Consider the following 16,228-nt stretch of genomic DNA (forward strand, 5'->3'; position numbering starts at 1 on the left):
CTCACCTCGATCCAGTGAGGCTTTGTTGAGCACCAGCGCGTCCTCAATGTCGTAGCCGCTGTAGCTCATCACAGCCACAGTGGCGTTCTGTCCTGCAGGCAGCTTCTCGAAGTCTGTCAGCTCAATGGTTTTGGTCTTAACCATGGGTTTCATGGGGTAGGCCAGCAGGTACATGAGAGTATCAATGCGGTTCCTCTGGTTGTACCCAATGGTGCCTGCACAGACCAGAAGAAAAAAGTATTTGGTTTTGAACCTCATCACAAACATTGGAGGCAGGTAAAATGAAACAACAGATAATGAGGTGTGGTTGGATAATAAAAAGGAATATGGACGTTGCAAATGTGGATGATCAAGCAGTACGTTGCGCTTAGCCTTGGTTTCTGTTTATATGTACAGTAATAGAACTTAAAGTAACATGTGTGTCAAGAAAATACCCCTAAATGTGATGATAATGTCAATCATTCAAAACACCTTGAGGACACACTTCCTCCTTTTTTACACCAGTGAGCAGGGCAGCAGCTCAAAAAGAACGCACCACAGGCAAGTGTCCCTCCTCTTTGCCATTTCATGCTCATCTCCTCCTTGCTCCTTTTTTCATAAACATCTTGCTGCATTTTCCATACTTCTACAAACTAAACAGACACCAAACTACTTTTTCAGCCCACTGTGAGTTAAAACTTTTCCGAGATAAAGAGCATAAGGTGTTGGTCTTGGTGTAGCCCCGGTATCAAAGCGCTGGCCTTTCCGCGCTTTAGAAACGTGACCAATACACACAACACGTGTACTCCCCCCGCAGCACCCCCCTCCCCGCACCGCAGTCTGGTAGTGGTAAAAGTAGGAAAAAGGACAACTCCACAATATGATCTCTGCCAGAATTACGGGTCGGGCTCGGGCATGAGATATAAACTCTACCCAGTTAGCGCGTAAAAATGTGTAAATTAGCCGCATCGTTGTATTGGCCACATGGTTCAAAGAGTGTGAAAAAAGAAGTGGCTTATAACCCAGAAATTACGGTATATTGGAGTGATGGGTCTGTGTTTTAAGAGGACTTAATATGCAGGATTACTGAAACATATGTACAATGTGTGAGTCAAAACAAGGTGGTTAAAAAAGTCGATTTTACATAGCAAACACCCTTAAAGATTACTGTGTATCTAAATTGTTAATGACAGGGACTCAAACCCACAAATTGGACACGTCAGGCAACTTTAGAGCAAAAAAAAAGCATGCAATTTCAACCAGAACTGCTATAAAATGTGTTTTGGACCATCATTTTAGCATTTTCGACAAACTTCTGCAGTTGAGTGCCATCAATTGTCAATGGAATTTTTCAAACCAATAATGTATAGGAAAACCTGTTTCTAGAAGGCAAAATACTAATAGCTATTTATAGCAACTTACACAACAAAAATGGGCCACGCTACAATAGCATGTGGGAGTTGAATGAGTGACTCTTAAGACCTGCCTTCCTGGAAACCACGAGATTCGTCAGAGATGCTAATAATTGACAATCTTATTACAAGCAGAGGCTGCGAAAGAGTGATCTGAAATTTGCACTTGTATAGGCCCGTCTAAAAAAAGGACGGAACAGAAGTTAGTGGCGCAGACAAGGTTCCAGTCTGTGTTTTTCTAAGGATGAAGATGAGGGAGAGTCGGGAGGGGGGGAAGCTACTCAAAACGTTATAGCCGGCCCGTTTGGGGAAGTTTTGTTACCAAGGAGCCGCGGGTGCGCTCTCCGCGGTGTTCCGCAGCTGAGCACACTGACCCCCTGAGCACAGCCAGGAGCAGACACAATGAATTGCTAATGACACTCTTGGGTGACTGGCAGGGAAAGGGCCTCCGCACACACTGGCCACAAAGGACGGCCCACGTAAGCGCCCCATGTTTGATGTCCATGCGCATTTACACAAACGCACTGGGCACTCCATCACGCGTACAAATGTTAACTGACAAGACGCCGAGCGGTAGTTTTGAGATAAGTTCTTGTCCAAAATGCATTTAAATGTCCCGTTTTACATTTGTGCAAGCTTTGGGGAGGGGGTAAAATTTAGTTTACTCAAGGCTAGACTACTGTGAGCATCTGTGTTTGAGAGGACTGGCATGGCTGCACATACTAAAACTTTAAGAACTTCTATATTAGGGTTTATTTAGGCATTTACAACTACTTTAGACTCCTTAAATATTTCTGTAGTATAACTTAAAACAATACATGCAGTGAGGAAATAATCCGCGCTCTTCTTGCTTCTTGCTTGTATGGAAGGGTGACCAGAGCAGCATAGTGAAAATACCATACCAACTTTAATATGATTTTTTTGCAAGGTCATATTACTTTCAAAAGCAACCTATATGTAATCTCCTGTCTGAACGAGATGCGGCTCGAAAGCGTCGCGCAGTAGAGGGCACAGCACACTGTTGTTTGAGGAAGTAAACAGGAAACAGCGATCTGGCTAATGGTTAAGTTGTGGGAAACTAACGGAGCCAATACATCAATAACCTAATCATTTTAAGAAGGAAAAGAGATCGCTTTTTTGGACTATTTTCTTCTCAGAAGCAGTGGCAGTGATGTCTTTAACGAAAACGTGCTGCTGTGGAATTCAGCAGTGGAGAGGGAGGTGACCAGCTTCACTCACGTTAACTTCATTCATAACAAGTGCATGCGTTTTCCTGTCCGCCTCCATCTACTTTAATGCAGAATGAATGGCATTTGAAGAGCATCGATGACATGTAGGTTGGATAAACGCAACCTGGTCGTTCAGACTGAATTCGCATTGTAAAAAGATTAGATATGTATTAGATTTAGGACCACATATCCAAGTGGCCTTGGTCACATTTAAAAACATTCTCTCGTCACCGCTCATCCCCTGGAGCATTTTTTCTAGCAGCTTTGACTAATCTTTGAATTAAAGCTGAAAGATATGGAGAAAATTTCATATCTCGATATCGATAAAATATAACTATAGACTAGGGTGAAAAAACAAGAGTGCAGTCGCAGTTTCATTGATGAAAATTGATTTTGTATATATCTTGATTTTAATATCTTCAATGTTTATATCTCAATATCGAGACGATAACGATATATCTTTCAGCTCTACTTTAAATCACGGCTGCACTGTGGCGGCAGCTCCTAACTCTGAGATCGCTTGAAAATCAGGAAATAAATGTACTGGATATTTTATTTCAGCTGTTTTAGATCAATATTGCATTTTCTAACAAAGTGTAAGATAGTCAGATAGATCTACTAGAGATTATTACCAATACTGCCTAAAGCACCGTGTTTAAAACACAGAGGAACATCATGGAAACTAGAGTGTGGACTGGTGAAACATCACTCCAGGTATGATATTGGTCAAGATAGTTAGAAGGACAGAAAAAGCCGATATACCATGAATACAAGCCCTTTTCGCAGGTGTTGATTTTCTTACCCATGGCCTGCTTGCCCATAGCACACTGGTACGTGTTCCTGGGCGACTGGTTATGGTGAGGGTAGGGGATGAGACCTGCGCAAACCCCTAGTAGTGTGAAAGGCTCGATCTCCAAGTGAGTTGTGACTCTGAGGAAAATATAAATAAAATTAAAACAAGCCATAAAATGATGGAGGGGGGAGAAGAATTTGCTACTCACTTGTTAATCATGTGTTCGTATACAGCAACCTGACAGTCATTTTCCTCATTGACATCCAGGTACTCCACCAAACCCTCGTGAAGAAAGTCCTCAAACGTTCTGAAGAGAAAACAGAAAGTCGCTTTGGCGAACAATGAAATAATTGAGACTTAGAAACATCCTCTTGGGCACCTCAAGGAATTACACCCTGCACTGGACTGGATGATTTTGAATTTAGTGGGAACTGTTGCAAAACTGTGGAAAGAAGCTTTAACTCTCAGCTAATGGCATGCTAGCAAATTAATGGCCCAATGGCGAATACACTTTGAACCCAGAACTGCACAAAACAAGTCTTTTTGCCTTGACGATGTAGAGGAAAGTGTTGTGTTCCCTCAATGATGGAATAAAATGCAGGAAGTACAGATCAGAGCAGTTCAGCAGTAGAAGAAGAAACAGCCGAACAGAACAGGGTTATTGATGAGGGATCGTTATCACATACCTGTAACCCTGAGAGAGATCGTCCATGTGCTTCTTTTTCACCATTGGTTGTCCCTTTTTAACTATGATGTACGGTCTGTAAACAGTCAACATTTAGTTATTAAGTATATTTTTTTATTCAATACTGTATGAACCAAACTGAACAATGAAGGACATTATATTTTCAGGGGGTCCTAAAACATGAGCGCACCTGCAGAGCCGCCCTCCATCAGAGGAAATGTACACACAGCGGTCAGTCAGGTTCGTGGAGATGGACACAAACTCGTTTATAAAACCCGCCCTGCGCATCAACCGGAAGGTGTTGACCAGTTTATGGTGATCTCGGATAACACCAAGAATGTTACCTGCATGGACAAAAGTGTGAGGAAAAATGCAGTTCAAAGCTTTATCCGTCTTGAATAGGTAGGGAATTTAAGATTTTTAGTAAATATTTCATAAAACCTGAACATTCGGATCAGAGTTCTATTATGTGTGAGATGCACATCATAGATCTGCAGCAGTGGGCTCTACAGGGGTAACGCAGAGGCTGAACTGCCCGCAGTGCTCATATCCAGTCTGACAGACAAATGACCGCAGAACAGAGAAGCACTGTGCACTGCCTCAGTGCGAGGGCACATTCACACTGAACACTCTCTAAAGGGCTTTGACACCTGCTGCTGCCAGCTAATTAAATGGTATGACAGCTAATATAATTTGACAGTTATCAGAGGCGAGACAAACATATTCAGTAATTAACAGGCCAACTTCTGAGTCAAAAATAATACCGTCATGAAATGAATGACTTATCAGCTTTGCAGCAAAACACTAAACATAATATTTCCTTCAAGTTCACAAGCGACGCATTCAAAACACAGAGGATTAACCCTCCCTTTGAAGTGATCTAAAGTCCAACACAAAACTGCCATTTCTGTCGTGTATTTGTTGTTAAGCTGAAATATATGGGGCTTAGTTTTACCATTGAGAAAGACCAGGAAAACGCTGGGGTAGGAGAGCTCCTCTCCACAAAGCAGGTTCACATCCTCCACTCCCAGGTTGAAAGCCAGTTTGATGATCGGACCGTCCTCCATGTCAGTGGTGATGTGGGTCATCAGAGCCAGGTTCTTGACTAAACCACAGGCCTACCAAAGGGAACACACAGACTTTACAACCCGCTGTGGAGTGCTTTAAAGCGCTGTGCGCACACGACGGGCCACTCACCTCTCCCTCAGGTGTGTCTGAGGGACACAGCATCCCCCACTGTGAGGGCTGCAGGGAGCGCGGCCCGCTGACCTTCCGGGTTTTCTCAAACTGAGAGGAGATCCTGGTCATCATGCCCAGGGCGGAGATGAACGAGAGGCGGGACAGGACCTGCGTCACACCCTGGCGGTCCATCTTAAACCTCTTCAGGGACCAGTTGCCCTGTGACCATGAAACAAGTGGATTTGAATACTGTGAGTGTGCATAATATACAGAATTACTGAGAAGATCCAGCAGAACTCACGGTGGAGATGGCGTTGACCATGCCGTTGGTGATTTGATCCTGCCGCATGTGTTTCACCACATCAAACTGAGCTGCGCGCTGTTTGGGGATGATCTGATCTGCGATTTTCTTCAGCTCAGAGTTGAACTTCTTAAACAGATCCTCAAACAGCAGAGAGAGGAGCTGGGAGATAAAACACAGAGGTTTCATTCTAACAAGCCAATGTTTTGTAGAAAGAAATCAGTTGTTTAGAGCCTCTGTCTGAGATTTAATAACTCAATGTGCTGGTTCGCTGATAACCCTGACCTGCCAGGATCATGTCATCCACAGCTGGGCCCATACAGGAGGAGGCACCCTCTGCGAGCCCCCACCAGCCGAGCGCATTAGCATACATCCAAACAAACAGGCTATGCTGCTTGAAATTAATAAAGACATGAAGCTTCTGTTGTGCAGCCAGGCCAATTAGTTGAATGTCAGGGAACCATAATTGAAGAGTGAGGAGATTGCAGGCGTTGTTAGTGTGTAAGCCCCCCATTGAAAGACGGCTCTGCGCACCCCTTCCTCCATCTCATGCCCCTAATACAGAGCAGGTTGGGGGGGAAATTAAAGGCCTTAACACAGCAGTAATTACATTATCTGAGCCGGGCCCACGGATTAGCTCAATCGCTCCAGTCAAGGCAGCAATTCTATTGTCACGCCGCAGAAAAATCCCCATGCTTCCTCAGCCTTGGGATTTCAGTGCCACCGCATATCTCGCTCCTGACAAAGACGGGCTTGAAATACAGGCGGAGGAAAGAGGAGGCGGGGGGGGGGGGACAAAACAAAACACAGAAAAACAAAGCCGAGGAAAATAATGAGTCGTATTAAAAAGGGCCAAGCAGAACAAAGATGCAGGTGAGAGATCGAGACCAAACGTGTGCGGCGGGGACGGCTTCTGGGGCCATTACTGACAACTCAAGTATGTTTTGTTTCCGGGTGGTTGTGTAAATTAAATAAACACTGGCTTCTAATTTACAAGGGGGGCTTTTCATTAGCCTCAAAGTCATTTACTATTATTTGTGAATACGAACGGGACTTAAAACCCAAAAGGTATTTTGAATAAAAGGCAAAATAGGCGCCTAAATAAAACCCTGCATATTACTGAGGCTTCTAATTAGTGGTGAGCGACTTACCAAACATGTCATAACAATTTTTGAAGAGCCGGGCCTACAGTTTAAATTGTACCATGGTTATTGTGCGCTTAGTATCTTCATAATACCTTTTAAAATGTAAATTCATGTGTAAATAAACACTAAATAATGAAAGAATATGGCCAAAATCAGTTCACATCTGATCTCTATTGCCATACAACTACTTCCTCTTATCAGCCTTACTTTAAACGATGTAAAAAAAAAAAAAAGGGTACCTGTCCCGCCAACTCAAGACGCTTGTTTCCGTAGTAGTCTCTGTCGTCCACTTTGTTGTCCCCCTGTGCCAGGATCACTCTGCGCACCATCACAGCCAGGTAAATGCACTTGGCCCGGAAGTTGAACTCTTTGACCTGTGGTTCAAAATGACATAATTTACTTTAAAGAAGAACTAAGTAATTCATAAGCGCCACTGCAGGTGTCGTAGCATGTTGCATTTTTTTAACTCATTAATTGTTCATGAGAGTAAATACTATGCTGACAAAAAAGACAAAGGGAGAGAAGGATATTGTACATCCAATTACACAATGGAGATAACTTTTATCACTCAAACTTGGCTGTAAACACTGCTAAAGTGTCACTAGCCCGCAGCTAGCTTTGCCCGTTAGCCTGCTAGCTTGATTCCATTAGTGTGTATTGCACCTCCGACCAGGTGCAGGGAAAGTTGCAAGAGTGGTTTTCTGGACAGAGACACCGGGGGAGATGAAAAAATACCCAATCATCCCATTAACAATTGAATTACCCCCAGAAGGACTGCGATAAGGATTTATTAAAGTAAACAAGTTACTTAGTACTGCTTTAAAGTGGACAGATCATGCGTAACTGAGGCTTATTCTTTTGGACACCATTGCATTTGATCTTTGTATCTTTTATAACTTACAAGGTTTCATTTCGGCTAAAGCTGTTTCAATGTTAAGAGTAGGCCTGGTGATGATTTACAGACTTTAAAAATGTAAAGAACACTTCCGTATTCAATGTAATGCGCAACAAAACACACTTAATGCGCCAGAAGAAGCCTCACTTAATAGTATTACTCAAACTTGTGTGCACAAAGTGAGATGCCATTCTTTTTTTAATGAAGGAACAACATTATAACATGGTTAAAAGCTCGACAAAAGCTACAACAAAACACAAAATAAGTGTAGTTTGTGTACATACAGGCACGTGTGTGAGAATGAGTGAAGCCAGCAGCTCTCTGGCCTCCTCCATCTTGGTCTTCTTCGGGCCGCCCCACATGCGCTGCCGCCGCACTTTGTTGCCCAGAAAGCGCAAGGCCTGGAAAAGCAAAACACAACAGCTTCTTAAAACCATCTTTTTTCTAATCTTTTGAGCCATTGTTTGTGTGTCCAGAATGGCGATTATGCATTAATAGGACACACATCAAATTTCATGCGCATTTCGGGTAACAAATACTGAGACTAAATACTGTATTACTCACTAAAATTCTATATTAAAAGTGACAAAAGACTGCTTGATTATGGGGAAAAAATACCATTGACGATTATTTCAGCCTTAATTTAAATCGTGATACTTCAAATGATTATTCATGAACTGAAGAAAGTTTTGTTTTGGTGTTAATATGTCGGAAAATAAAAATGCTAAATGAAGAAACAGTAGCACACTTCTAAATGCGTTTATAGTCAGTGTTGGGGAGAATACTTCAAACTTAGTCACTGAATACTGAAAGTGTATTTTGTAACGTATTCCGCTACTTTGTCTAATCAGAGTACTGTACTCTGAATACTTTTAATACTTTTAGAATACTTTCATATTGATTGTCAATATATTTATGTATAAATATGACATATAATTACAAAAATGAAGACTACGATTGTTGGAACACCTGTTATGAACTCACAATTAATAACTAACTCAAAAACCCTCTTGGCAAATGCACAGGAGCAGCAGATCCAGCATCATGTGACACACAGTGTTTGTATGAACTGCGGCATAAGGCGTTTTAAATCTTTATTTTATTTTAGGAGGAAAAACAGGTCAACATTAAGAGTTCTTTCTTAATAATGTTGTGCAATATGGAGCTAAATTTCATGATTGAGTTCTGGAATGTTTTCCCTTTATATTTGGAAAGTAACTGTATTCTAGATTCAAGATATTTTATCTTGTTTCTCTCATCCTTGATTCTGGAGCAGGGGAGGAGGAAGAGGGGTGGGAGGGAGGTTAGGGAGTTCAGCTTCCCGATGGCCCTGTGTACGAAACTATTCTAATCTATTTAGTTACTCCCCAACACTGCTTATAGTAGACTTACATTTTTTTTTGTCTCAATCAAGCAATTTTTGTAATTATTGTGTCTCCTCATGAAGATAAGTGTGTTATCTTAAGTTCAGGAGAAGGACCACACCTCAAGTACGCCCTTTCCAGTCTCTGTCCTATAAATACCTCCTGATCCCTCTCCTCAGTGTCTCCTCCCCTGTTTGCGTGACCCTCCCGCCCTCCCATATTTCACTTCTTTTACATTCCTCCTATCGTTTAGGTTTAGAAGCATGTAAGAGCCCGAGAGTGTCGTCTCCTCCGAAGCCCCAAATGCCACCGTCGTCACAATGTCCGCCTTCAATCTTTCCTTGTTTAACAAAGTAAATTTCACTCTATTTTGGGGTTGTGGTCCTTGCGAGTGAACTTTCTTCCTGACATTTATTTGAGCATTCAAGCATAACTAATACAAAGCTACAAAAGCTCAAAAGGAGTAGTTCGAAGTCAAAAATACAACTAGCAACGTCATACATACAATTGACTAGCATGATCGTAATTGAAATCACATTCGATCAATGGCTCAGTCCTAAAACATTCATCTCTATCATATTTGACACAGACAGTGCTGGTGTAGGGCCCAAGGCAGGACTATAGAAAAAGGTCAGTGGGGGTAAAAGACCACCCACCCTGCATTCGTTTCAGTCACACGTGCATAAACGACACAGTCTTTGACATGAACGTGAATCATTTGAATTGCAATAATGCTAATAAAAGCACTTAATGCTGCTGAAAGTGCAAGAGAAACGTATAAAAAGTCATTGTCATAGATTGGATCAAATCATGTCGAGCGAGATTAGATTTCATTTTTCTCTTGGCACAAAAAAAAAATAAAAGATCAGATTACGTTTTAGGACAATTAATTCAATCCTAATCTGATAAGAGTGTTTCTTAAGCCTTATCTTCCTTTAATTATATAGATTTAGGCCTCATTGTGCCAAATACAATGACCAATGAATACCATGAAAGAAGATCAGTGAGGCTGCCAGACGCGGCGACATGAGAGGGGCAGCCGCGGTTGCTAGGAGGCGAAAAATGGCCTCGTCAATGCATCAGAGGCTCCTCTAACAACATAATCTTTATTTTACAACAAAAAAAAGCAAAAACAAATGGGCACGTTGCATTCATTTGTAGATGTCACAGGCAAAAACAAGCAGGCCTCCTGAATGACAAGAGCCCGCACAGTCAAGACTCTTCAGATGAAAGGACGCGGGACACCTCTGCAGTAATGAGGCACACACACCTGTCGGCTCTCTTAATTGGAACATAGTTAATCGTGTCTCCACAATATATTAAAGAAGTGGCCAGAATGGACACGTATACGTTGAGGAGAAGAAAAAAAAATGAAATAGATTTTTGCGAGTCATATTGGATAATGTTTCTAATGCAAATAAAGTCAAACTGAACCTGAATTAAAGTTATAAAGCTACTAACTCCTCATCTATCCTCTCACTGTTTTACTGTCACAGAGGAATTATAACAACAGCACAAACTGTAGCGACATCTAAAAGCATGAAAATAGCTGTATTGCATAGTATTTGGCAAAAAAGGCAAATGAATGATTAGCAACTGTGATTGGCTTCCAGGTCTAACATGTTGCAGCATATAAAGTCTTAATGCGGCTGAAAAATGCAGAGTAAATGTAAAGTGTGTGAAAGTGCAGCTGGCCAAGAGGTAATTAGGTTTAATTATGTCATTTCTAACTTTAGAGAAAGATATTGATCATTTTCTGCCTGCTTTAAGTCTATTGAAAGCTGTCTGTTATTCCCCACTATGGCACTGGCTGTTCTACGATATCATGGAAATCAGTTGTGATACGTGACTTTTAATAAACCAATAATATTAATAATAATAATTAGATAGATTGGACATACATCACCAAAAAAAAAAAAAAAAACACAGCAAAACATCCACTATAGTATAGAGAGGATAGTTGAAGATTCTGACGTTGCAGTGAGTGGCCATAAATGCTTCAGTCCTTTTCACACATGCGCCCTCTTCAGGACAATCACAGGAAATCTGTGGAAATTTCCTGACATTTTTGTCCTGAGGAAGGCACAATTTGTAAATAGAATAAAGCCTAAATTGGTATATTTTAATATGTCTGTGTTCAATTTAATAATCTTTAAGCCAATCCTTACTTTTCTCACATATGTATTTATTGAATGAAGTTAATGTTTTGCAGTAATATATGGAATAAATAGCTGTACAATTAATTGCACTCAAATTGTACATGCAGACTGCAGTCCCCTAGTAACAGATCGCAAAGGCTGCAATATAATTTCCTCTGCAAATACACTGCCTGACCAAAAAAACAAAACAATAAAATGGTCACACACTCTGGTATTTGTTTGGAGCGGCTTTAGCTCTTATTACAGCACACATTCATTGTGGCATCGTTTCAACAAACTTCTGTAGCGTCAAAAGATCCATTGTTGCGTTGATTTTTCACCAACATCTTGTATTGATGATGGGAGAGAGTGACCACAGCGCAAAGCCTTCTCCGGCACATCCCAAAGATTCTCAATGGGGTTAAAATTTGGATTGTTCAGCTCATCTTATTCTTTGGGCACATGTGTTCCTGAACCTAGACCTGACCAGCTGCAGCAACCATCATAATACTAAGATAAATGCAGGTGGAGACATTTTATGGTCATCCAGTGTATCTCATCTTCACATAGCACTTCACATCTTAACCTTCTCTCAAACATGAATGATCCTGGACATGTTTACAAACTGTGAATTAAATCTTAATTCATAAATGTATGGAATTGCAATACTTGTCAGAGCAAACGCAATTATACCAATATTATTCCAAAAATGGTGGAGCCGTATCGGAATACCTGGGTTTGTGTGAAGATCTGCGCTTTCTGACATTCTTCTAAACTCGGTGCAAAGCTGGCCATGACGTGCTCCTCGGTGCCGATCATCTGCACGATCTCCTGATCGCTCTCCACGCCCATTCCCTGTGTGGATAACATGTCAAAGCAACATTGTAGCACAGTAACAGTAAACATGTAGTACAGTTAATATAAGTGTGGGTATGACTATATGGTTATTCATTTGTTTTAAGTCAGGGAAGTGATAATTTTATGAAGAAAATAAGGGACACTGAAAGGAAAGAATTGGGTCTCTCTCAAGACCCTTATGTATTTTATAGAATGTTTTGCTGATTATCAATAAATTAAGGAATAATTATACTCATTGAAAAATGTCAAACAATAGATAACAAGGCACTTTTTTTAAGCAATCTAGAAGGTAAGCCCAGTGTTTCCCAACCAGGGGTACGGGATCCCTGGGGGTACTTGAGGAATTATGAGATGGTACTTGAAACTATTTCAGATTAAAAAGGAATGGAAAACTGAATACTATTATATCATTATTATGAAAGGAATGGGTTTAAATTATTTCAGAAAAATCTTACAATAGCTTTATATTGCATCCATAACACAGCGTAGTTTTAATTGATTCCTTCTAAATAATCTGCTACATCCTTGACGTGGGGGGTACACAAAGTGGTTCACAAGGTTGGAAACCACTGTCCAAACTAACCCGATGTTTCTCTCTTTAAAGGTCCTATATCATGCAAAATCGACTTTCTGGAGCTTTTAGCCATGTTGTTATGCTATTTCCTTATCAAAAACACTCCCAGAGTGGTTTGCGGCTTCATTCACGCAGCTCTCAGTAATCCTCCTGAATCCTGCTCTCTGAGCAGCTGCTCCGCTCTCTCCTGGTGAACGACCGAGTGTTCAGTTGTGTCGTCACAGCGGAACGGAAGTGCTCGACGTCTGTAATGTAATGTCTTAATTCTATGCTTGAGGCCTGATTTTAATTTGTGAACCACCCTTTTAATTATTTCTGTTGTAAGAAATAAATAAATAAAGGAAAAGGAAAAAAAAAAAAAAAGAAAGGATGTGCCCGAGGTGCTTCCAGGTCAGCTGTGGCCAAAACAAACACATCCCCTGAGCGTCTGAACCGATCAGTCATGTTTTCGCTGCAGCTGTGAAGATGGAGCTCGTTACCTACTCTGGACACACCTGTTCTTTTTTCTTACCTAACGATAATGTCACGGACGGAGAAAAAGAAGCGCGTTTGGCTATGTGGACAGGAGCATATACAGTCTATGATTCAACCTAAAGAAGAGGCCACTCCCGTCAGAAGTTGTTTTTTTCTCCGGGATTCAGCGACTATCACCAAAATATTGTTTTTCTGTGACTGTCACTGATGGATGTTTGGTGAACCTTTGCCAGAATCAAAGTGGATTAACTTTTATAACCAACGCGAGTCCCATAATGTAAACAGCGATGGACCAGAGCGGTGAGTCAATCCAAACGTGTGTTAGCATATTAGCATATGTGTTCGCCATTTATGAAGCTGTGTTGCAGATGTCAACTCCTTATAACTGCATTGTGAAGTATCTTCACTTATTGCTGTTTATTTATATTACGGTAAAGTATGTGCGGAGAGAGGGGGCGGAGTTAACTGAATCGAAGCGTTGTGTCTTCCGGGTTTGAAAAATACCTCCAGAAAACACTTACATTTATCACAAAAATGAGTGCTCAATAGCGGTAGAGGTGCAATCATTCATATAAATGGCTATACTTAACTTTGGAATGGCTAAAATAGCATGATACAGATCCTTTAATAGTTTTGCATGGGGACCCAGAATCAACCAAGGATGTCAAGTCACACAAATGAAGTCAGTTTGAATTTGTTATATATAATGTTAAGCATTTTACCACAAATAATTGTTGATTTAAGTGTTAAATAAACCTATAGAGGCGAAATCCTGATTCAAACAGCATGCCCTTTTAACAGACAAGTCATACTTTCTCAATTGACATTTTGAAAGAAATGCTCTCAGGTAAAGACTAACATGTTGCAACCCAGTGAAAATAGTTATGCCGCCTGTCAACCCACTAGCCTGACCTGTCATATGCACTTTAAAGTCTACAACGACAAAGTAAACACAGACAGTTTCCAAACATAGATATTGAGTTCGCCAGAATGAGACTGCGAGATGAAGAGTCCCAGAGAAGTCGTGACATTTGCTTATGGAAATGTGGAGCTGTGGGAACTGATCTACAAAACAGAAGAGGGTTTTCTCTACAGCTGCGCTCAACATGGGGCAAGTCTGATGAAAAAGTCACTCAGGATTTACAGGCGCACTGCAAACAAATGGGACAAATCTGGCACACAGGCGGCCTATAGTTAATCACACCAGCTGGCTTAATGACATTTCACTAATAATAAAAATGACAAGAGATAGCGTATGTGAAGATAAATGGTCAAATAGTCACAGTTATTTGAAGATTTTAAAAAGCAACTCTGTGAGAGTATTCGGTAGTTTTGGGCTGCCCTCTGCTGGTCAGTTATTGCGGCTTCAAACCCACTTTTATTCTCTGGCTTTTAACACCTTGTGAGTTGTATGGCCCCCTGTTTTTTACTCATTTTATGGTATTTAACTATTTACTGTTTTGCATCTTTTATTGTTTATGACTTTTATTGATTTTAAATGTACCTTGAAAATAATGGCTATTGGAGCATCTTCTGACAGTGTGTTGTGTCTCAGGTAGAATCTGCCTTGTTTTACTATCATATTAGTTCTGCTCTTCTTCTCATGAGTGGAGCTGCAAGGGAGATACAATATTACTAAATGTATACAAGACAAATACAGCTTCAGTTTAACTGTGGTTTTCCCCAGGAAAATATGTCTTAGCTAAGGTTAAAATGATGTTGTACCTGGTAACGGAGGCTCCAACAGCGCCTTTTCTGTCCTGCTCCACAATGATTCGATTTTTGGACAACTGCTCTTGGATCAAAATAACTTTTTCTTGCCCTTTTACAATAAAGTACCCACCTATAAACAAGACAAGACAAACACTTCAGAGGTTTTCACAGAATCAGGGAGACTACACTCCACCGTTTTAGGCAATTTACAAGTTCAACTACCTGGATCCAAGGGACATTCATTTAGTTTAGAAAACTCCATGGGAGTCTTTCCTGTAAGGACACAGTTTGAGCTTCTCAGCATAATTGGCATCCTGAAAGACAGATATTTCTTAGCAAATTGAAATATACTATAAATACATAAAACGTGTTTAAATATGTAAACACAGATGGACGTAATTTAAAAAAATCAGAAACCTTCCAATGGGCAGTGCATTGCGAATGACCCTCTGGCTGCCTCTGGTGTACTCTATATCTACCGTTATTGGAGCTGAATAAGTCATGTCACGAAGACGACACTGGGAAAACAGCAACATAAACAATTTAAATTCACCATGATGACGGACCAAATACATTATTTATAGTTCTGTGACACTCACCTCATGAGGGGACACAGGTCTAGTCACATTGAAGCTTTCTTCAACATCTGGCATACCAACATAGATGTTCAGATATCTACAAGAATAACATATTAAATAGTACAGTGAATAGCACTTTTAAGGCAGGTGTGTTTGTCATTAAAGAGAGAGCGTACTTCAGATACCACATTGGATCAGCATCACTAGTGATTTTTTCATTGGCCTTCATTATTTTTTTTATCTGTAAAATAATTACACATTTCAGGTACGAAACACTGGAGAACTTTAATGTTACATAGGCGCTAAAACGCTGCATGTTACCTCAACATTGATGAAATAATTGAATGAATCAATGTGCTGCTTCACCAAACCTTTCACCTGCAACCCAAACCAGTTGTTAGTTTGTTTTGAAGGCATTTGACACTGACACAATACAGATCTTACCTTCAGAAAGGCTGGTAACAATTTCCACTTATCCTGACAAAGTAGAACATTTGAGATAAAGTAAATATAATGTTTCTAAAGAGATAAGTTGTGCACATTCCATCAGATATCAGTTTTTAAGTTAAGCTAGTTTTCTTAGCTTCGTAAATAGCATCGTTCTCACCTCCACAGTGTTGATAGGAGCCGCCAGCTCCTGCTGGCTCATGCCACTAAACTCTTCCATTTTTATTCAAGAGTACTTCAGACTTGTCACATTATTTATGTATTATTTAGAATAAAGCTGTTACATCGTTACATCCATACGTTGCAGCATGCGTGCCACTGGTGTACCACTATAAACACTCCGTGTAATCGCAAGTTAAGATAAATAGTTCCGCCTTGGCTTCACCCAACAGGGCAAGTGTACAACAGGGTTTGTGAACACATGAATAATATTTTTCCATAATTATTTCAGTTTTTGTCAGCTA

The 16,228-nt window shown here is 40.6% G+C and overlaps 1 protein-coding gene across 1 annotated transcript in view; it reads right to left on the reverse strand.

The window, feature by feature from the left end:
• Nucleotides 1-16,092, reverse strand: part of polr3b (polymerase (RNA) III (DNA directed) polypeptide B) — a 32,020-nt gene extending 15,928 nt beyond the window's left edge. The window contains exons 1-20 of the mRNA XM_079567334.1: nucleotides 15,925-16,092; nucleotides 15,762-15,794; nucleotides 15,639-15,695; nucleotides 15,494-15,558; nucleotides 15,339-15,414; nucleotides 15,157-15,257; nucleotides 14,962-15,053; nucleotides 14,752-14,869; nucleotides 14,531-14,639; nucleotides 11,853-11,975; nucleotides 7,903-8,019; nucleotides 6,963-7,097; nucleotides 5,579-5,740; nucleotides 5,296-5,496; nucleotides 5,054-5,216; nucleotides 4,289-4,442; nucleotides 4,100-4,174; nucleotides 3,622-3,720; nucleotides 3,423-3,550; nucleotides 6-215 (exon numbers count right to left, since the gene is read on the reverse strand). Of these exons, the coding sequence (XP_079423460.1) occupies nucleotides 6-215; nucleotides 3,423-3,550; nucleotides 3,622-3,720; nucleotides 4,100-4,174; nucleotides 4,289-4,442; nucleotides 5,054-5,216; nucleotides 5,296-5,496; nucleotides 5,579-5,740; nucleotides 6,963-7,097; nucleotides 7,903-8,019; nucleotides 11,853-11,975; nucleotides 14,531-14,639; nucleotides 14,752-14,869; nucleotides 14,962-15,053; nucleotides 15,157-15,257; nucleotides 15,339-15,414; nucleotides 15,494-15,558; nucleotides 15,639-15,695; nucleotides 15,762-15,794; nucleotides 15,925-15,984 (2,278 nt within the window). The 5' untranslated portion in view covers nucleotides 15,985-16,092. The remainder of the gene's footprint in view (nucleotides 1-5; nucleotides 216-3,422; nucleotides 3,551-3,621; nucleotides 3,721-4,099; nucleotides 4,175-4,288; nucleotides 4,443-5,053; nucleotides 5,217-5,295; nucleotides 5,497-5,578; nucleotides 5,741-6,962; nucleotides 7,098-7,902; nucleotides 8,020-11,852; nucleotides 11,976-14,530; nucleotides 14,640-14,751; nucleotides 14,870-14,961; nucleotides 15,054-15,156; nucleotides 15,258-15,338; nucleotides 15,415-15,493; nucleotides 15,559-15,638; nucleotides 15,696-15,761; nucleotides 15,795-15,924) is intronic.
• Nucleotides 16,093-16,228: the final 136 nt, after the last annotated feature.

The sequence above is a fragment of the Gobius niger genome (assembly GCF_951799975.1).
Source record: "Gobius niger genome assembly, chromosome: 12".
NCBI lineage: Eukaryota > Metazoa > Chordata > Actinopteri > Gobiiformes > Gobiidae > Gobius > Gobius niger.